General features: G+C 49.6%; 2 protein-coding genes across 2 annotated transcripts; both read right to left on the bottom strand.

Annotated features, from left to right (window-relative positions):
- Positions 1-289: 289 nt before the first annotated feature.
- Positions 290-9,947, bottom strand: LOC144671563 (anionic trypsin-2-like). The gene is made up of 5 exons (XM_078533516.1): positions 9,908-9,947; positions 5,627-5,783; positions 3,572-3,831; positions 1,336-1,472; positions 290-504 (listed from the first exon to the last, which is right to left on the bottom strand). Exons 1-5 carry the CDS (start codon positions 9,945-9,947, stop codon positions 355-357), a joined length of 744 nt encoding a protein of 247 aa, XP_078389642.1. The 3' UTR covers positions 290-354.
- A 1,933-nt stretch (positions 9,948-11,880) lies between these two features.
- On the bottom strand, positions 11,881-17,773 carry LOC144671562 (trypsin-like). The gene is made up of 4 exons (XM_078533515.1): positions 17,583-17,773; positions 15,532-15,791; positions 13,081-13,217; positions 11,881-12,095 (listed from the first exon to the last, which is right to left on the bottom strand). The coding sequence occupies exons 1-4, from the start codon at positions 17,771-17,773 to the stop codon at positions 11,946-11,948; spliced, it is 738 nt and encodes a 245-aa protein (XP_078389641.1). The 3' UTR covers positions 11,881-11,945.
- Positions 17,774-22,024: the final 4,251 nt, after the last annotated feature.

Below are 22,024 nucleotides of genomic sequence, written 5' to 3'. Positions count from 1 at the left end.
AGACGGAGATGGATAGATTTTTGGGCGCTAAGTGATAAGGAGGGAAAGCGGAGTCGAGGTCGAGTATCAGCCATGATCGTATAGAATGGGGGAAGGAGGCTCGAGGGGCTGAATGGCCTCCTCCTGCTCCTATTTCTGACATCCCTCTGAGGAAGGCAGATTGCCGAGAGGAATGTTGGAATAGTTACAGTCTGGAGGCAGCGAGGGGATGGATGTGGGATTCTGCACGTTCCAAAAGAGATGTCACAAAATAAGAATCCAAATGCAACACAACTTGACAATCAATCTTTATTGGGAACTTGCAACATTTTCCTTTCCCTCATTGCAGGTAGTTTCAGGGTTAGGATTCTCCGCTCAGTTTTCAGCCATGACCCTTTGGATCCAGTTGTTGTAGTTACAAACTTTCACAAAGACGCTGGGATGATCCTCCATAGCACAGTCGTATCCCCAGGAAGTAATGCCTTGTAGCTCCCCATTACAGACCACAGGTCCCCCTGAGTCTCCCTGCAGCAAAAAAGACATGGAGTGTAATTCGGAGTGAGGTAGACAAAGTGATAATCGGATGGTCATCCTTAGCTCCCCCGGGATCCCGGTGTGGGACCCGAGCTCGCTGGGTGGTACTCTGTCCGCACAATCAGGAGGTTGCGGGTCTGAGTTTCTGTCCAGAGAACCAAAGGACAAGGCTCAGTGCTGAGGGAGCGTTGCACTGTCGTAGGGTCAGTACTGAGGGAGTGCTGCACTATCAGAGGGTCAGTACTGAGGGAGCGCTGCACTGTTGGAGGGTCAGCACAGAGGTAGTGCTGCACTGTCGGAGGGTCAGTACTGAGAGAGTGCTGCACTGTCAGAGGGTCAGTACTGAGGGAGTGCTGCACTGTCAGAGGGTCAGTACTGAGGGAGCGCTGCACTGTCGGGGGGTCAGTACTGAGGGAGAACTGCACTGTCGGATGGTCAGTATTGAGGGAGCGCTGCACTGTCGGAGGGTCAGTATTGAGCGAGTGCTGCTCTGTCAGAGGGTCAGTACTGAGGGAGCTGTACACTGTCGGTGGGTCAGTACTGAGGAAGCTGTAAACTGTCGGTGGGTCAGTACTGAGGGAGCACTGCACTGTTGGAGGGTCAGTACTGAGGGAGCGCTGCACTGTCAGAGGGTCATACTGAGGGAGTACTGCACTGTCAGAGGGATAAAGTGGCCAAATATCCTCCTCCTGCTCCTACGCTCCCTCAAATTCAGACATTCCCCATCCCTCAGGGAGAGGTAACCCCTGTCTCTCAGCTTGAGACACTTCCTATTGCTCATGGTTTGATGCATTCGGTCTCACCCTGTCGGGCCACTCTTACCTGGCATGTGCTCTGTCCTCCCTCCAGGTATCCTGAGCAGAACATGTTGTCCTTGAAGTAGGGTGGATAAGCTTTGCGGCAATCAGCATCAGGCAGGATGGGCTGATTCAGGCACTGTAGGACTTCGGGATATTGTACTGAAGGGGAAAGAAATGAGTCAGCACAGTCCGATCCAAACGTGAGTCTCCTCCTCCCACGTGCAAGCGACTTAATCAATAGTCTTGCTTACTGAGTGTTGTGTACAGAGCTCTGGTTAAAGCATACACTGGGCATTGAATCCAGGTCTGCTCGCCAAGACACAAAGAGATGTTGGGTTACTGTAGTCAGGGTGGCGAAGAACCTCGTGGCCAGGAGAAGGAGAGCTCAATATGAAACACTGGTGGCCGTCTAGAGAACTGACAATGTGCAATTGGCAGTGGAAACTCTTTCCAGTTACCAACAGTCACAGATTGCAACTCTTTCGAGTACAATCACAGTTCTTGGTTTTCCGGGAGTGGGACATGAACCCACAACCCTCTGATTCAACGGCGAGGGTGCTATGAACTGAGCCACAGCTGACATCCCTTGCGGTAGAAGGGATTGAATTGACAGGCATTTGCCAATCGGCAATTGAACTCTGAATGAGCTCAGCATTTCGATCAATGAGAGGTTGCCCCGTTAAAGGGACAGGCCAACTTAATCAGCAGCAGAATAACTCATTGTGCCCATGTGTAGACTGCTATTAACACCACCTTAATAACAACAGCATACTTGAATTTATATAGAACTGTTAACTTTATAAAACATCCCAAGCTGCTTCATAAGAGCATGAACAAGCTAAATTTGGCATCGGGCTACATAAGGAGATATTAGGGACAGATGACCCAAAGCTCAGTTAAAGGGGTCCGTTTTAAGGAGTATTTTAAAGGAAGAGAAAGAAAGAGAGGTGGAGAGGTTTAGAGAGGGAATTCCAGAGCTTAGGGCACCAGGCAGCTGAAGGCACGGCCGCCAATGGTGGAGCGATGGGAATCGGGGATGCTCAAGAGGCCTGAATTGGAGGAGCGCAGAGATCTTGGAGGATTGTAGGGTTTGGAGGAGGTTACAGAGAAAGTGAGGGTTGTAGGGGCGGGAGGAGTTTACAGAGATAGGGAGGGTTGTAGTAGCTGGAGGAGGTTACAGTGATAGGGTGGTTGTAGGGGCTGGAGGAGGTTACAGAGATAGGGAGTGTGGTAGGGGCTGGCGGAGGTTACAGAGATAGCAATGGTTGTAGGGGCTGGAGGACGTTATAGAGATGGGGTTGTAGGGGCCGGAGGAGGTTACAGAGATAGGGTTTTAGGGCTCGAGGAGGTTGCAGAGATCACGATGGTTGTAGGGGCTTCAGGAGGTTACAGAGATGTGGTTGTAGGGGCTGGAGGAAGTTACAGAGATAGGGTTGTAGGGCTTGAGGAGGTTACAGAGATCAGGATGTTTGTCGGGGCTGGAGGAGGTTACAAAGGTAGGGAGGGAAAAGCCATGGAGGGATTTAAAAACAAAGGTGTTATTGCTAAAATCAAGCTTAGTTTGGAATGGGTGTGGGGCTGCGAGCACAGGTTTTGGGACTAATGTGGAGAGACTGGAGAAGCTGGGATTGTTCTCCTTAGAGCAGAGAAGGTTAAGGGGGAGATTGAATCGAGATGTTCAAAATCATGAGGGGTTTGGATAGAGTCAATAAGGAGAAATTGTTTCCAGCGGCAGGAGGGTCGGTAACCAGAGGGACACAGATTGAAGAGAATCGGGAAAAGAACCAGAGGGGGAGATGAGGAGAATTATTTTTTTGGACACAGCGAGTTGTTGTGATCTGGAAGGCGCTGCCTGAAAGGGCGGTGGAAGCAGATTCAATAGGAACTTCCAAAAGGGGGAATTGGAGAAATACTTGAAGGGAGGGAAATTATAGGGCTATGTGGGAAAGAGCAGGGGGAGAGTGGGGACTCATTAGATAGATCCTTCAAAGAGCCGGCACATTTCTAGTAAATCTCTGCAATTGTCTCCAAAGCTGGGACAGGTCTCCAGGGAGCAGTGATGACTACATTTCAGTTATGCCTGGAAAGTGAAGTATTATTGCTTGATCGCACATTCCAACACCCCCCACTGCCCTCCCACCCACCATCCCCTCAAACCAGCGCAGTATTCATTCAGGTTCTAACCAACAGCCCCCTAACCCCAACTCGCCTTCCCACTCCCCCCTCCACCAACCCCTCACCACCCCGGCCCTCCTTACCTCCGTTAATCACGAGTGTCCCCCAGCCAGAGGTGATGCATCCAGTCCCGGCTGTTGCACACTGGCTGGGCAGAGGGATGGGCCTGACGTACCGGTCGAATTTGGCGGGCCAGGCGAGTTTGAGCAGCATGATGTCGTTGTTGAAGTTCATGTGGTCGAACCTGGGGTGCACGATGGCCGAGGCCACTTGGATTCGCTGCTCCGTCCCCTCGGGGTGAGAGAGGTTGTGTTCGCCCAGATGCGCCACGAGGATGCTGGCCCTGGGCAATCAGAGGAGAAGTGCTCAACACTGTCATTTCCCCACTTCCTGTTTCCCGGAAGCCGCCGAATGGTTATCGCGCAGCTGGAGGCCATTCAGCCCGTCGTGTCCCTGTCTGCTCTCTGAAAGAGCAACTCACCTAAACCCATCCCCCCTGTCCTTTCCCCGTAACCCTGCAAATGTTTCCCCTTCGGATAACAACCTGATTCCCTTTCGAAAGCCTCGATTGAACCTGCCTCCCTCAAACTCTCGGGCAGTGCATTCCAGATCCTAGCCACTCGCAGGGTGAAAAAGTTTCTCCTCATGTCTCCGTTGCTTCTTTTACTAATCCCCTTAAATCTGTGCCCCTCTGGTTCTCGATCCTTCCCCCCAATGGGAACGGTTTCTCCCTCTCTACCCAGTCCAGAACCCTCGTGATTTTGAACCCCTCTGTCAAACCTCCTCTCGACCTTCTCTTCTCCAAGGAGAGACATACATACAAACATACACAAACATACAAACATACACAAACATACAAACATACACAAACATACATACAAACATACATATTCCCCAAGGAGAACAGTCCCAGCTCCTCCACTCTCTCCACATTAACTGATGTTCCTCATCCCTGGATCCATTCTCATGAATCCTTACTGCTCTCTCTCTAATGCCTTCACATCCTTCCTAAAGTGTGGTGCCCAGAGCTGGACACAATCCTCCAGCTGAGGCTGAAGCCCGTGTTTTGTATCTGCTGCTCCTCTTTGGCTTGCTCCTTCCTTTCACTTTGACCCCTGTTTTAATCATTAATTTTGGGTCCTTCTTGCCAACAAGAATAAGAAAAGAATGTAGAGGAGGCCAGTGTCAAACTGCCCCCACACTACCCGGGCATTAGTCATCTGGAGTTTAGCCTTTTTCTGGAGGTTTTTGGGGGATGATGAAGTTTCTATATAGCGTTTTTGGAGGGTGAGTGCACATATTGTGATACAGAAAGTATGAGAAATGTCTGCAAGAGAACCCTTATTTCTCCATCATTGTTTATATGTGTGCGCTGTAAGATTGTATGCTTGGACATCTGTATGTTCATGTTTTTGTCTCTGTATCATTCAGTGTTGATCTGTGTATGAATGTATATGTTTGTATGTATGTTTGTCTATGTTTGTATGTTTGTGTGTGTTTGTGTGTGTTTGTGAGTGTTCGTATGTTTGTGTATGCTTGTATGTATGTTTGTCTATATTTGTGTGTGTTTGTATGTTTGTGTACATTTGTGTATGTTTTTATGTATGTTTGTCTATTTTTCTATATTTGTGCATGTTTGTGAGTGTTCGTACGTTTGTGCATGTTTGCATGTTTGTGCATGCTTGTATGTATGTTTGTATGTTTGTGTACGCTTGTATGTATGTTTGAGTATGTTTGTATGTTTGTCTATGCATGTATGCATGCTTGTGTATGTTTGTGGGTGTATGTCTGTGTATGTATGTAAGTTTGTGAGTGTTTGTATGTTTATGTATGTTTGTATGTATGTTTGTGAGTGTCTGTGTGTTTATGTATGTATGTTTGTATGTTTGTCTTTGTTTGCATGTATGGATGCTTGTGTATGTTTGTGATTGTATGTCTGTGTATGTATGTATGTATGTTTGTGAGTGTTTGTATGTTTATGTATGTTTGTGTGTATGTTTGTGAGTGTCTGTATGTTTATGTATGTTTGTTTGTGTATGTTTGTATTTATGTTTGTGGACATTTGCATGTTTGTGTATGTTTGTATGTTTGTGTATGTTTTTATGTTTGCTTGTTGCTGTGATCATCTCTGGACTTACGGTTGGTAACAATGAGCAGCTGACACTATCCACCGGTCGTTTATCAGGGAGCCCCCACACCAGCGATTCCCATTATAGGTAAGAAAAACCTGCCTGGGCATAGAGTGAGGATAACAATTCTGGCCGTTAATGATCTTCACATTCGCAGGAGCAGCAGCTGAGTAAAGAAAAATACAGAGAGTGAGGGTCATCATCTGATTGCACACACGCACCCACAGTCACACACACACACTTACACACAATCACACACAAACACACACACACTTACGCAGTCACACACACATACACGCTTACACACAATCACACAAACACAAATACACACACTTACAAAATCACACACATACTTACACACACACACATACACACAGTCACACACATGCACGCAGTCACACAAATACACACACTCACACAAATACGCACAGTCACACAAATACGCACAGACACACAAATACGCACAGACACACAAATACGCACACACCCACAGTCACACACACACACAGTCACACACACACACAGTCACACAGACAGTCACACACATACACACAGTCACACACATACACACAGTCACACACACACGCACAGGCACGCAATCACGTACACACAAATACTCACACTCACACACAGTCGCACACACACAGTCACACAGACACATTCACACAAAGACACAAACACACACAACTACATACACACATGCACGCAGTCACACACACGTGCAAATACACACACTTACACACAGACAAACACACACAGTCACACTCACACATAAGTTAACACACACACACGCACACACACAGTCACACTCACATACACACTCTGAGACACACCCACTCACAATACATACACTTACACACTGTCACACACACACAAATACACACAGTTACACACAGTCACAAACACACAAATACACACACTTACACACACAGAGTGACAGTCACACACAAATAATGACACAATCACACTCACACACAAACGCACACACCCAGTCTCACACGTGCAGGCACATACACGGACACACACACATATACACACACTCATACACATAGACACATGGACACTCACTCATACACACACATACATACTTACATTCAGACACACGCACACAAACACACACACACTCACAAATGTACACGCACACACAAACACACATCCATTCTCTCACAAACACATACACACAATCTCATACACACACACAAATACACACATCCACACCTGTACATGTACACATACACAGACACACACACATAAATACATACACTCACACACATACACACGCTCGCATATGCACACACACAGACACTTAGCAACAACAACATCTTACGTTTCTATAGTGCCTTTAACATAATGAAACAGCTTCACAGGGTTGATTATCAAACAAAGTATCTCGCTGAGTCACATAAAGAGACATCAGGGACAGGCAGCCAAATGTTTAGTCATAATGATTGGATTTTAAGAGCGTTTTAAAGGAGGAGGGAGAGAGTGAGAAAGAGAGAGAGAGAGAGGTGGAGAGGTTTAGGGAGGGATTTTCAGAGCTTAGGGCCCCAGAAAGCTGAAGGCACGGCCGCCAATGGTGGAGCGATGGGATTCGGGGGATGGTCAAGAGGCCGGAATTGGAGGAGAGCAGAGATCTCAGAGGGTCGTAGGGACTGGAGGAGGTTACAGAGATAGGGAGGTGAGATAGGGAGGTTTTTAGGGCCTGGAGGAGGTTACAGGGATAGGGAGGGTTGTAGGCGCTGAAGGAGGTTACAATGAAAGGGAGGGTTGTAGCGGCTGGAGGAGGTTACAGAGATAGGGAGGGTTGTAGGTGCTGGAGGAGGTTACAGAGATAGGGAGTGTTGTAGGGGCTGGAGGAGGTTACAGGGATAGGGAGGGTTGTAGGCGCTGAAGGAGGTTACAATGAAAGGGAGGGTTGTAGCGGCTGGAGGAGGTTACAGAGATAGGGAGGGTTGTAGGTGCTGGAGGAGGTTACAGAGATAGGGAGTGTTGTAGGGGCTGGAGGAGGTTACAGAGAAAGGGAGGGTTGAGGGGGCTGGTGGAGGTTACAGAGATAGGGAGGGTTGTAGGGGCTGGAGGAGGTTACAGAGATAGGGAGGGTTGTAGGGGCTGGAGGAATTTAAAAGTCAATATGATGCTAACCAGGAGCCAATGCTGGTCAGCGAGCACCAGAGATGATAGGTGAGTGGGACTCAGTACGAGTTAAGAAACGGGCAGCAGAGGTTCGGATGACCTCAAGTTTACGGAGGGTGGAACGTGGGAGAACAGTCAGGGATTTGTCGGTATAGCCGCATCTGGGGGCAATGCTGGATTGGATGAGGGTTTCAGCAGTAGATGAGATGAGAGGAGACGGGGTCGGGGTGAAGCTGGGCAATGTTGCGGAGGTGGAAATAGGAATGGTTTGACAGTGAGCAAATCTGGGGGTCAAATGTGACCCCGAGGTTACAAGCTGACAGGTTCAGTCTCAGCCTGTTTTTTTTTTGTAAAAATATACTTTATTCATAAAAAATCTTCAATCACATTCAAAACCATTTCAAAAACAACATTACAAGGGTACAATCCAGGTTAAACTTTTACAAAATGTATCACCAGGTGCATCAGTACAAACAATATTACAATCATTTACAGCCTTTCATTTTGATCTGTACAGCCCGAGGGGCTCTAAACAGTTCCCAGTCTCTCGGTGCGCTGTGGTAGAAAGGTCTTAGACAGCGACCCTTCCCCATTGCGCCTTTGCGGCAGCTGCCCCAAGCTTTAGTGTGTCCCTCAGCACGTAGTCCTGGACTTTGGATTGTGCCAGTCCGCAACAATCGGTCGGGGACAACTCTTTGTGCTGGAAGACCAACAAGTTTCGGGCAGACCAAAGCGCGTCTTTCACCGAGTTGATGATCCTCCAGCTGCAGTCGATGTTTGTCTCGGTGTGTGTCCCTGGGAACAGCCCGTAGAGCACAGAGTCCTGTGTCACAGAACTGCTCAGGATGAACCTCGACAGCAACCACTGCATCTCTCTCCAGACTTTCTTTGCAAAGGCACAATCCACAAGGAGGTGAACAACGGTCTCTTCCCCACCACAGCCACCTCGAGGGCATCGTGCAGAGGGGGTGAGACTCCTGGCGTGTAGGAAGGATCTGACGGGGAGGGCCTTTCTCACCACCAGCCAAGCTACGTCTTGGTGCTTGTTGGAAAGTTCTGGCGATGAGGCATTCTGCCAAATGACTTTGACAGTCTGCTCGGGGAACCATCCCACAGGGTCCACCCTCTCCTTATCCCTCAGGGCCTCTAGGACGTTACGTGCTGACCACTGCCTGATGGACTTGTGGTCAAAGGTGTTTTTCTGCATAAATTTTTCCACCAGGGACAGGTGGTACGGCACGGTCCAACTACTTGGAGCGTTCCGCGGCAGCGTGGCCAGACCCATCCTTCGCAACACCGGGGACAGGTAGAACCTCAGCACGTAGTGACACTTGGTGTTTGCGTACTGAGGGTCTACGCACCGCTTGATGCAGCCACACACAAAGGTGGCCATCAGTATGAGGGCGATGTTGGGCACGTTTTTTCCCCCTTTATCTAGAGGCTTGTACATCGCGTCCCTGCAGACACGATCCATTTTCGACCTCCAGATAAAGCGGAAGATGGCTCGAGTGATCGCCATCGCGCAGGAGTGTGGAATGGGCCAGACCTGCGCCACGTACAGCAACAGCGAGAGTACCTCACACCTGATGACCAGGTTCTTACCCGCAATGGAGAGGGAGCGTCGCTCCCACATGCCCAGTTTCCTTTTCACCATAGCCACTCGCTCCTTCCAGTTTCTAACGCCAGTCCCTCCGAACCATATCCCCAGCACCTTCAGGCCGTCAGCCCTGACAGTGAAGGGGACAAAGGATCGGTCAGCCCAGTTCCCAAAGAACATGGCCTCGCTCTTCCCACGATTTACCTTGGCTCCCGAGGCCAGTTCGAACTGGTCGCAGACGTGCATCAGTCTGCGCACCGACAGAGGATCCGAGCAGAAGACGGCGACGTCGTCCATGTACAGGGAGGCTTTTACCTGAGTGCCTCCGCTGCCTGGGATCGTCACTCCTCTTATGCCCGGATCCTTCCTGATGGACTCGGCAAAGGGTTCTATGCAGCACACGAAAAGGACAGGCGAGAGAGGACAGCCCTGCCTGTCAGTCTCAGCCTGTTGCCAGGGAAAGGAATGGGGATGGGTAGCCAGGGAGAGGAGACATTGCCAGACAAACAGCCACGCTTGTGGACCCCCACACACACATTTCAGTATAACTGTGATCATACCTGCTGCTCCCAGGAGCAGGGTGAAGAGGAAAGCCTGCATCTTACAGCTTATCCCAGCGCAGGGAATGATCCCAGTGAAGCTCCTGTTCTTTATATATGTGGCTTAAAGTGACAGTCCCAGCAATCGGACGTGGCTAATCATTAATCAGCTTCAAGACCTCATTTGAGAAGCGAATTCTGGAAGGAGAGACGCTTGTAGCTGTTGACCTCAGGTCTGTATTGATACGTTGTCCAGGCACAAACCCTGAATCAATCTCCATTACTGGACAATCAATCTCCATTACTGGACAATCAATCACCATTACTGGACAATCAATTTCCATTACTGGACAATCAATCACCATTACTGGACAATCAATCACCATTACTGGACAATCAATCACCATTACTGGACAATCAATCTCCATTACTGGACACGGCCACCCCACACGCCAATTACGACAGTAACTTGCATTCTGATAGCGCCTTGGACAAAGTAAAACGTCCCCCCCCCACGCCACCGAGGTGCTTGGCGGGGATGTGATGAGGCAAAAAGGTGCAGCCCACAAGGGATGGAGGGTCCCTGTGTGACACATCTACCGTGAGTGTCCGCAGCTCGAGGAACTCCAGCTCAGAGACTAATGAGCTGGAGTCCGGGCTTTGGACTCTGCGATGCATCTAGGGTGCAGGAGGTGGAGAGGTGTGGTCACCTGGATTGCGTTGTCCCCAGAGGTGGTCACAGCCCTTAGGCTGGAGTCCTCTGATTGTACTTATGTCAGTATGTTTGTATGACTGTGTGGCTGTCAGATTTGTGTGGGAGAATTGGGTTTCTATTCATGTTGTCTGGCACCAGTACTGGGGAAACGGGGAGGGTTGTAGGGGCTGGAGGATGTCATAGAGATAGGGAGTGTTGTAGCTGCTGGAGGAGGTTACAGAGATAGGGAGGGTTGTAGGGGCTGGAGGAGGTTACAGAGATAGGGAGTGTTGTAGGGGCTGGAGGAGGTAACAGAGACAGGGAGTGTTATGGGGGCTGGAGGAGCGTACAGAGATAGGGAGTGTTGTAGGGGCTGGAGGATGTTACAGAGATGGGGATGGTTGTAGGTGCTGGAGGCGGTTACAGACATAGTGAGGGTTGTGTGCGCTGGAGGAGGTTACAGCGATAGGGAGTTTTGTAGGTGCTGTACGAGGTTACAGAGATGGGGAGAGCTGTCGGGGCTGGAGGAGGTTACAGAGATGGGGAGGGTTTTTGGAGTCTGGGGGAGGTTATAGATATAGGGTTGTTTGTAGGGGTCTGGAGGATGTTACAGACATTGGGAGGGTTGTATGGGTTGTCGGTTATTACAGAGTTAGGAAGGGCTGTAGGGGCAGGAGAACGTTTCAGAGGTAGGGAGTGTTGTAGAGGCTGGAGGTGGTTTCAGAGATAGGGAGGGTTGTAGGGGTTGGAGGAGGTTTCAGAGATACGGAGGAGGTGAGGAGGCCATGGAAGGATTTGAAAACCAGGATGGGGATTATAAAATCGATGTGTTGCCCGACCAGGAGCCAATGTAGATCAGCGAGCAACAGGGGCTGCTGGGTACACGAGACTTTGTGTGTGTTAAGACACGGGGACAGCAGATTTTTGGATGTGTTTAAGTTTACGGAAGGAGAAATCTTTGGAATTCTCTCCCCCTGAGAGCTGTGGATGCTCCATCGCTGAATCCATTCAAGACGGAGATGGATAGATGTTTGGGCGCTAAGCGATAAGGAGGGAAAGCGGAGTCGAGGTCGAGTATCAGCCATGATCGTATAGAATGGGGGAAGGAGACTCGAGGGGCTGAATGGCCTCCTCCTGCTCCTATTTCTGACATCCCTGTGAGGAAAGCAGATTGCCGAGAGGAATGTTGGAATAGTTACAGTCTGGAGACAGTGAGGGGATGGATGTGGGATTCTGCACGTTCCAAAAGAGATGTAGCAAAAAAAGAATCCAAATGCAACACAACTTGACAATCAATCTTTATTGGGAACTTGCAACATTTTCCTTTCCCTCATTGCAGGTAGTTTCAGGGTTAGGATTCTCCGCTCAGTTTTCAGCCATGACCCTTTGGATCCAGTTGTTGTAGTTACAAACTTTCACAAAGACGCTGGGATGATCCTCCATAGCACAGTCGTATCCCCAGGAAGTAATGCCTTGTAGCTCCCCATTACAGACCACAGGTCCCCCTGAGTCTCCCTGCAGCAAAAAAGACATGGAGTGTAATTCGGAGTGAGATAGACAAAGTGATAATCGGATGGTCATCCGTAGCTCCCCCGGGATCCCGGTGTGGGACCCGAGCTCGCTGGGTGGTACTCTGTCCGCACAATCAGGAGGTTACGGGTCTGAGTACCAGTCCAGAGACCCAAAGGACAAGGCTCAGTGCTGAGGGAGCGTTGCACTGTCGGAGGGTCAGTGCTGAGGGAGCGCTGCACTGTCGGAGGGTCAGTACTGAGGGAGTGCTGCACTGTCGGAGGGTCAGTACTGAGGGAGTGCTGCACTGTCGGAGGGTCAGTGCTGAGGGAGCGCTGCACTGTCGGAGGGTCAGTGCTGAGGGAGCGCAGCACTGTCGGAGGGTCAGTGCTGAGGGAGTGCTGCACTGTCAGAGGGTCAGTACTGAGGGAGTGCTGCATTGTCAGAGGTTCCTTACTAAGGGAGTGCTGCACTGTCGGAGGGTCAGTACTGAGGGAGCACTGCACTGTCGGAGCGTCTGTACTGAGGGTGCGCTGCAGTGCCAAAGGATCAGTAATGTGGTAGAGATGCACTGTCGTAGGATCATACCGACGGAGTGCTGCACTGTCAGAGGGTCATACTTAGGGAGTGCTGCACTGTCGTAGGATCATACTGAGGGAACGCTGCTCTGTCGGAGGGTAATACTTAGGGAGTGCTGCACTGTCAGAGGGTATGTACTGAGGGAGCGGTGCACTGTCGTAGGGTCATACTGAGGGAGCGCTGCACTGTCGGATGGTCAGTACCGAGGGAGTGCTGCACTGTCAGATGGTCATACTGAGGGAGCGCTGCACTGTCAGAGGGATAAAGGGGCCAAATTGCCTGCTCCTACGCACCATCAAATTCAGTCATTCCCCATCCCTCAGGGAGAGGTAACCTCTGTCTCTCAGCTTGAGACACTTCCTATCGCTCATGGTTTGATTCATTCGGTCTCACCCTGTCGGGCCACTCTTACCTGGCATGTGCTCTGTCCTCCCTCCAGGTATCCTGAGCAGAACATGTTGTCCGTGAAGTAGGGTGGATAAGCTTTGCGGCAATCAGCATCAGGCAGGATGGGCTGATTCAGGCACTGTAGGACTTCGGGATATTGTACTGATGGGGAAAGAAATGAGTCAGCACAGTCCGATCCAAACGTGAGTCTCCTCCTCCCACGTGCAAGCGACTTAATCAATAGTCTTGCTTACTGAGTGTTGTGTACAGAGCTCTGGTTAAAGCATACACTGGGCATTGAATCCAGGTCTGCTCGCCAAGACACAAAGAGATGTTGGGTTCCTGTAGTCAGGGTGGTGAAGAACCTCGTGGCCAGGAGAAGGAGAGCTCAATATGAAACACTGGTGGCCGTCTAGAGAACTGACAATGTTCAATTGGCAGAGGAACATCCCTTGAGGTAGAAGGGATTAAATTGACAGGCATTTGCCAATCGGCAATTGAACTGTGAATGAGCTCAGCATTTCGATCAATGAGAGGTTGCCCTGTTAAAGGGACAGGCCAACTTAATCAGCAGCAGAATAACTCATTGTGCCCACGCGTAGACTGCTATTAACACCACCTTAATAACAACAGCATACTTGAATTTATATAGAACTGTTAACTTTATAAAACATCCCAAGCTGCTTCATAAGAGCATGAACAAGCTAAATTTGGCATCGGGCTACATAAGGAGATATTAGGGACAGATGACCCAAAGCTCAGTTAAAGGGGACGTTTTAAGGAGTATTTTAAAGGGGGAGAAAGAGAGAGAGGTGGAGAGGTTTAGGGAGGGAATTCCAGAGCGTAGGGCCCCAGGCAGCTGAAGGCACGGCCGCCAAGGGTGGAGCGATGGGAATCGGGGGATGCTCATGAGGCTGGAATTGGAGGAGCGCAGAGATCTCGGAGGATTGTAGGGTTTCGAGTAGGTTACAGAGAAAGGGAGGGTTGTAGGGGTGGGAGGAGTTTACAGAGATTGGCAGGGTTGTAGGGGCTGGAGTAGGTTACAGAGATAGGGAGTGTGGTAGGGGTTGGAGGACGTTACAGAGATATGGAGGGTTGTAGGGGCTGGAGGAGGTTATAGAGATGGGGTTGTAGGGACTGGAGGAGGTAACAGAGATAGGGTTGTAGGGCTCGAGGAGGTTACAGAGATCATGATGTTTGTAGTGGCTTGAGGAGGTTACAGAGATGTGGTTGTAGGGCTTGAGGAGGTTACAGAGATCAGGAGGGTTGTTGGGGCTGGAGGAGGTTACAGAGAAAAGCAGGGTTGTTGGGGCTCGAGGAGTTTACAGAGATAGGGAGGGTTGTAGGAGCTGGAGGAGGTTACAGAGATAGGATTATTTGGAGGGGCTGGAGTAGGTTACAGAGATAGGGATTGTGGTAGGGGTTGGAGGAGGTTACAGAGATCGGCAGGGTTGTAGGGGCTGGAGGTGGTTATAGAGATGGGCTTGTTGGGGCTGGAGGAGGTTACAGCGATAGGGTTGTAGGGCTTGAGGAGTTTACAGAAATCAGGATGGTTGTAGGGGCTTGAGGAGGTTACAGGGATGGGGTTGTAGGGGCTTGAGGAGGTTACAGAGATGTGGTTGTAGGGGCTGGAGGAGGTTACAGAGATAGGGTTGTAGGGTTTGAGGAGGTTACAGAGATCAGGATGGTTGTAGGGGCTGGAGGAGGTTACAAAGATAGGGAGGGAAAAGGCATGGAGGGATTTTAAAACAAAGGTGTTATTGCTAAAATCAAGCTTAATTGGGTCTGGGTGTGGGGCTGTGAGCACAGGTTTTGGGACTAATGTGGAGAGACTGGAGAAGCTGGGATTGTTCTCCTTAGAGCAGAGAAGGTTAAGGGGGAGATTGAATCGAGATGTTCAAAACCATGAGGGGTTTGGATAGAGTCAATAAGGAGAAAGTGTTTCCAGCGGCAGGAGGGTCGGTAACCAGAGGGACACAGATTGAAGAGAATCGGGAAAAGAACCAGAGGGGGAGATGAGGAGAATTATTTTTTTGGACACAGCGAGTTGTTGTGATCTGGAAGGCGCTGCCTGAAAGGGCGGTGGAAGCAGATTCAATAGGAACTTCCAAAAGGGGGAATTGGAGAAATACTTGAAGGGAGGGAAATTATAGGGCTATGTGGGAAAGAGCAGGGGGAGAGTGGGGACTCATTAGATAGATCCTTCAAAGAGCCGGCACATTTCTAGTAAATCTCTGCAATTGTCTCCAAAGCTGGGACAGGTCTCCAGGGAGCAGTGATGTCTACATTTCAGTTATGCCTGGAAAGTGAAGTATTATTGCTTGATCGCACATTCCAACACCCCCCACTGCCCTCCCACCCACCATCCCCTCAAACCAGCGCAGTATTCATTCAGGTTCTAACCAACAGCCCCCAACCCCAACTCGCCTTCCTGCTCCCCCCTCCACCAACCCCTCACCACCCCGGCCCTCCTTACCTCCGTTAATCACGAGATTCCCCCAGCCAGAGGTGATGCATCCAGTCCCGGCTGTGGCACACTGGCTGGGCAGAGGGATGGGTCTGACGTACCGGTCGAATTTGGCGGGCCAGGCGAGTTTGAGCAGCATGATGTCGTTGTTGAAGTTCATGTGGTCGAACCTGGGGTGCACGATGGCCGAGGCCACTTGGATTCGCTGCTCCGTCCCCTCGGGGTGAGAGAGGTTGTGTTCGCCCAGATGCGCCACGAGGATGCTGGCCCTGGGCAATCAGAGGAGAAGTGCTCAACACTGTCATTTCCCCACTTCCTGTTTCCCGGAAGCCGCCGAATGGTTATCGCGCAGCTTGAGGCCATTCAGCCTGTCGTGTCCCTGTCTGCTCTCTGAAAGAGCAACTCACCTAAACCCATTCCCCCTGTCCTTTACCCGTAACCCTGCAAATGTTTCCCCTTCGGATAACAACCTGATTCCCTTTCGAAAGCCTCGATTGAACCTGCCTCCCTCAAACTCTCGGGCAGTGCATTCCAGATCCTAGCCACTCGCAGGGTGAAAAAGTTTCTCCTCATGTCTCCGTTGCTTCTTTTACTAATCCCCTTAAATCTGTGCCCCTCTGGTTCTCGATCCTTCCCCCCAATGGGAACGGTTTCTCCCTCTCTACCCAGTCCAGACCCCTCGTGATTTTGAACCCCTCTATCAAACCTCCTCTCGACCTTCTCTTCTTCAAGGAGAGACATACATACAAACATACACAAACATACAAACATACACCAACATACAAACATACACCAACATACAAACATACACAAACATACAAACATACACAAACATACAAACATACACAAACATACAAACATACACAAACATACAAACATACACAAACATACACAAACATACACAAACATACAAACATACACAAACATACAAACATACACAAACATACATATTCCCCAAGGAGAACAGTCCCAGCTCCTCCACTCTCTCCACATTAACTGTTGTTCCTCATCCCTGGATCCATTCTCATGAATCCTTACTGCTCTCTCTCTAATGCCTTCACATCCTTCCTAAAGTGTGGTGCCCAGAGCTGGACACAATCCTCCAGCTGAGGCTGAAGCCCGTGTTTTGTATCTGCTGCTCCTCTTTGGCTTGCTCCTTCCTTTCAGTTTGACCCCTGTTTTAATCATTAATTTTGGGTCCTTCTTGCCAACAAGAATAAGAAAAGAATGTAGAGGAGGCCAGTGTCAAACTGCCCCCTCACTACCCGGGCATTAGTCATCTGGAGTTTAGCCTTTTTCTGGAGGTTTTTGGGGGATGATGAAGTTTCTATATAGCGTTTTTGGAGGGTGAGTGCACATATTGTGATACAGAAAGTATGAGAAATGTCTGCAAGAGAACCCTTATTACTCCATCATTGTTTATATGTGTGCGCTGTAAGATTGTATGCTTGGACATCTGTATGTTCATGTTTTTGTCTCTGTATCATTCAGTGTTGATCTGTGTATGATTGTATATGTTTGTATGTATGTTTGTCTATGTTTGTATGTTTGTGTGTGTTTGTGTGTTTGTGAGTGTTCGTATGTTTGTGTATGCTTGTATGTATGTTTGTGTGTATTCGTGTGTTTTTGTATGTATGTTTGTGTATATTTGTGTATGTTTGTATGTATGTTTGTGTATGTTTGTATGTATGTTTGTATGTTTGTGTACGCTTGTATGTATGTTTGAGTGTGTGTATGTTTGTGTATGTTTGCATGTAAGCATGCTTGTGTATGTTTGTGGGTCATTGTATGTTTATGTATGTCTGTGTATGAATGTATGTATGTTTGTGAGTGTTGGTATGTTTATGCATGTTTGTGTATGTTTGTATGTATGTTTGTGAGTGTTTGTATGTTTATGTATGTTTGTGTATGTTTGTATGTATGTTTGTGGACATTTGTATGTTTGTGTATGTTTGTATGTATGTTTGTGTATGTTTGTGTATGTTTGTATGTTTGTGTATGTTTGTATGTTTGTGTATGTTTTTATGTTTGCTTGTTGCTGTGATCATCTCTGGACTTACGGTTGGTAACAATGAGCAGCTGACACTATCCAGTGGTGGTTTATCAGGGAGCCCCCACACCAGCGATTCCCATTATAGGTCAGAAAAACCTGCCAGGGCATAGAGTGAGGATAACAATTCTGGCCGTTAATGATCTTCACATTCGCAGGAGCAGCAGCTGAGTAAAGAAAAATACAGAGAGTGAGGGTCATCGTCTGATTTGACACACGCACCCACAGTCACACACACACACTTACACACAATCACACACAACCACACACACACTTACGCAGTCACACACTCATACACGCTTACACAAAATCACACACACACTTCCGCAGTCACACACACATACACGCTTACACACATTCACACACACACAAACACACACACTTACTTACACACACACGCACCCAAATACATATGCACACAAATACACGCGCACAGAAATACACACGCACACAAATACACACAGTCACACACACCCACAGTCACACACACCCACACACAAAAACACACTTACACTCAGCCACACAATCACACACACACACAAATACACACTCCCACACCTGTACATGTACACATACACACTCAGACACACACACACAAAAACTTTCACTCAAACACATACACACGCTTGCATTTGCACACACTCAGACACTTAGCAACAACAAAATCTTACGTTTCTATAGTGCCTTTAACATAATGAAACAGCTTCACAGGGTTGATTATCAAACAAAGTATCTCGCTGAGTCACATAAAGAGACATCAGGGACAGGCAGCCAAAGGTTTAGTCAAAACGATTGGATTTTAGGAGCGTTTTAAAGGGGGAAGGAGAGAGTGAGAAAGAGAGACAGAGAGAGGTGGAGAGGTTTAGGGAGGGATTTTCAGGGCTCAGGGCCCCAGGCAGCTGATGGCACGGCTGCCAATGGTGCAGCGATGGGAATCGGGGGATGGTCAAGAGGCCGGAATTGGAGGAGAGCAGAGATCTCAGAGGGTTGTAGGGACTGGAGGAGGTTACAGAAATAGGGAGGTTTGTAGGGGCTGGAGAAGGTGAGAGGGATAGGGAGGGTTGTAGGCGCTGGAGGAGGTTACAGAGGTAGGGAGAGTTGTAGAGGCAGGAGGAGGTTACAGAGGTAGGGACAATTGTAGGGGCTGGAGGACGTTACAGAGATAGGGAGTGTTCTAGGTGCTGGAGGAGGTTACAGAGATAGGGAGGGTTGTAGGGGCTGGAGGAGGTTACAGAGATAGGGAGCGTTGTAGGGGCTGGAGGAGGTTACAGGGATAGTGAGGGTTGTAGGCGCTGGAGGTGGTTACAGAGATAGGGAGGATTGTATGCGCTGGAGGTGGTTACAGAGATAGGGAGGGTTGTAGGGGCTGGAGGAGGTTACAGAGATAGGGAGGGTTGTAGGGGCTGGAGGTGGTTACAGAGATAGGGAGGATTGTATGCGCTGGAGGTGGTTACAGAGATAGGGAGGGTTGTAGGGGCTGGAGGAGGTTACAGAGATAGGGAGGGTTGTAGGGGCTGGTGGAATTTTAAAATCAATATGTTGCTAACCAGGAGCCAATGCTGGTCAGCGAGCACCAGAGATGATAGTTGAGTGGGACTCAGTGCGAGTTAAGGCACGGGCAGCAGAGGTTCGGATGACCTCAAGTTTACGGAGGGTGGAACGTGGGAGAACAGTCAGGGATTTGTCAGAATAGTCGCATCTGGGGGCAATGCTGGATTGGATGAGGGTTTCAGCAGTAGATGAGATGAGAGGAGACGGGGTCGGGGTGAAGCTGGGCAATGTTGCGGAGGGGGAAATAGGAATGGTTTGACAGTGAGCAAATCTGGGGCTCAAATGTGACCCCGAGGTTACAAGCTGACAGGTTCAGTCTCAGCCTGTTGCCAGGGAAAGGAATGGGGATGGGTAGCCAGGGAGAGCAGACATTGCCAGACAAACAGCCACGCTTGTGGACCCCCACACACACATTTCAGTATATCTGTGATCATACCTGCTGCTCCCAGGAGCAGGGTGAAGAGGAAAGCTTGCATCTTACAGCTTATCCCAGCGCAGGGAATGATCCCAGTGAAGCTCCTGTCCTTTATATATGTGGCTTAAAGTGACAGTCCCAGCAATCGGACGTGGCTAATCATGAATCAGCTTCAAGACATCATTTGAGAAGCGAATTCTAGAGGAGAGACGCCTTAGCTGTTGACCTCAGGTCTGTATTGATACGTTGTCCAGGCACAAACCCTGAATCAATCACCATTACTGGACAATCAATCACCATTACTGGACAATCAATCACCATTACTGGACAATCAATCACCATTACTGGACACGTCCACCCTACACGCCAATTACGACAGAAACTTGCATTCCGATAGCGTCTTGGACAAAGTAAAACGTCCCCCCACCACTGAGGTGCTTCGCGGGGATGTGATGAGGCAAAAAGTTGCTGCCCACAAGGGATGGAGGGTCCCTGTGTGACACATCTACCGTGAGTGTCCGCAGCTCGAGGAACTCCAGCTCAGAGACTAATGAGCTGGAGTCCGGGCTTTGGACTCTGCGATGCATCTAGGGTGCAGGAGGTGGAGAGGTGTGGGCACCTGGATTGTGTTGTCCCCAGAGGCGCTCACAGCCCTTAGGCTGGAGTCCTCTGATTGTACTTATGTCAGTATGTTTGTATGACTGTGTGGCTGTAAGATTTGTGTGGGAGAATTGGGTTTCTATTCATGGGGTCTGGCACCAGTACTGGCGAAACGGGGAGGGTTGTAGGGGCTGTAGGAGGTCACAGAGATGGGGGTGGTTGTAAGGGCTGGACGAGGTTACAAAGTTAGTGAGTGTTGTAGGGGCTGGAAGAGGTTACAGAGATATGGAGTGTTGTAGGGGCTGGAGGAGGTTACAGAGGTAGGGATTGTTGTAAGGCCTGGAGCAGGCTACAGAGATAGGGGGGGTTGTAGGGGCTTCAGGAGGTCACAAAGATGGGGAGCGTTTTAGGGGCTGGAGGTGTTCACAGAGATGGGGAGGGTTGTAGGGGCTGGAGGAGGTTACAGAGATAGGGAGTGTTGAAGGGGCCAGAGGAGGTTACAGAGATAGTGAGTGTTGTAGGGGCTGGAGGAGTTTACAGAGATAGGGAGTGTTGTAGGGGCTGGAGAAGGTTGCAGAATTTGGCAGTGTTGTAGGGGCTGGAGAAGGTTACAGAGATAGGCAGTGTTGTAGGGGCTGGAGAAGGTTACAGAGACAGGGAGTGTTGTAGGGGCTGGAGGAGGTTACAGTGATAGGGAGGGTTGTAGGGGCTGGAGAAGGTTACAGAGATAGGGAGTGTTGTAGGGGCTGGAGGAGGTTACAGTGCTAGGCAGGGTTGTAGGGGCTGGAGGAGTTCACAGAGATGTGGAGGGTTGTAGGGGCTAGAGGTGTTCACAGAGATGGGGAGGTTTGTAACTGCTGGAGGAGGTTACAGAGATGGGGAGTGTTGTGGGGGATGGAGGATGTTATAGACATAGGGAGGGTTGTAGGGGCTGGAGGAGGTTACAGAGATAGGGAGTGTTGTAGGTGCTGGAGGAGGTTACAGAGATACGGAGGTTTGTATGGGCTGCAGGAGGTTACAGACATAGAGTGAGTTGTGGGGTTTGGAGGAATTTGCGGAGATGGGGAGTGTTGTAGGGGCTGCAGGAGGTTGAAGAGATAGGGAGGTTTGTAGGCGCTGGATGAGGTTACAGAGATAGGGAGGTTTGTAGGCGCTGGATGAGGTTACAGAGATAGGGAGGGTTGCAGGGGCTAGAGGAGGTTACAGATGGGGAGGGTTGTAGGGGCTGGAGGAGGTTATTGAGATAGGTTGGGTTGCAGGGGCGGGGGGAATTTGGCTGTTTGTGAGTGTTGTAGGTGCTGGAGGAGGTTACAGAGATACGGTGGGTTGTTTGGGCTGGAGTAGGTTGCAGTGAAAGGCAGTGCTGTAGGGACTGTAGGGGGTCATCGAGATATGGAGGGTTGTAATGTCTGGAGGCGGTTACAAAGATAAGGAGAATTGTAAATGCTGGAAGAGGTTACAGAGATGGGGAGTGTTGTAGGGGCTGGAGGAGTTTACAGAGATAGGGAGGTTCGTAGGGCTGGAGGAGGTTACAGAGATAGGGAGGGGTGTAGGGTCTGGAGGAGGTTACAGAGATGGGGAGCGTTTTAGGGGCTGGAGGTGTTAACAGAGATGGGGAGGGTTTTAGGGGCTGGAGGAGGTTGAAGAGATAGGGAAGTTTGTAGGTGGTGGAGGAGGTTGCAGAGATAGGGAGTGCTGTAGGGGCAGAGGAGGTTACAGCGATAGTGAGTGTTGTAGGGGCTGGAGAAGGTTACAGAGTTTGGCAGTGTTGTAGGGGCTGGAGAAGTTTATAGATATAGGGAGTGTTGTAGGGACTGGAGGAGGTTACAGAGATAGGGAGGGTTGTAGGGGCTGGAGGAGGTTACAGAGATAGGGAGGGTTGTAGG

The sequence above is a fragment of the Cetorhinus maximus genome, chromosome 33 (genome assembly GCF_964194155.1).
Source record: "Cetorhinus maximus chromosome 33, sCetMax3.hap1.1, whole genome shotgun sequence".
Classification (NCBI taxonomy): domain Eukaryota; kingdom Metazoa; phylum Chordata; class Chondrichthyes; order Lamniformes; family Cetorhinidae; genus Cetorhinus; species Cetorhinus maximus.
The sequence above is the reverse complement of the archived record's forward strand: the minus strand, read 5'-3'. Positions and strand labels throughout refer to the sequence as shown.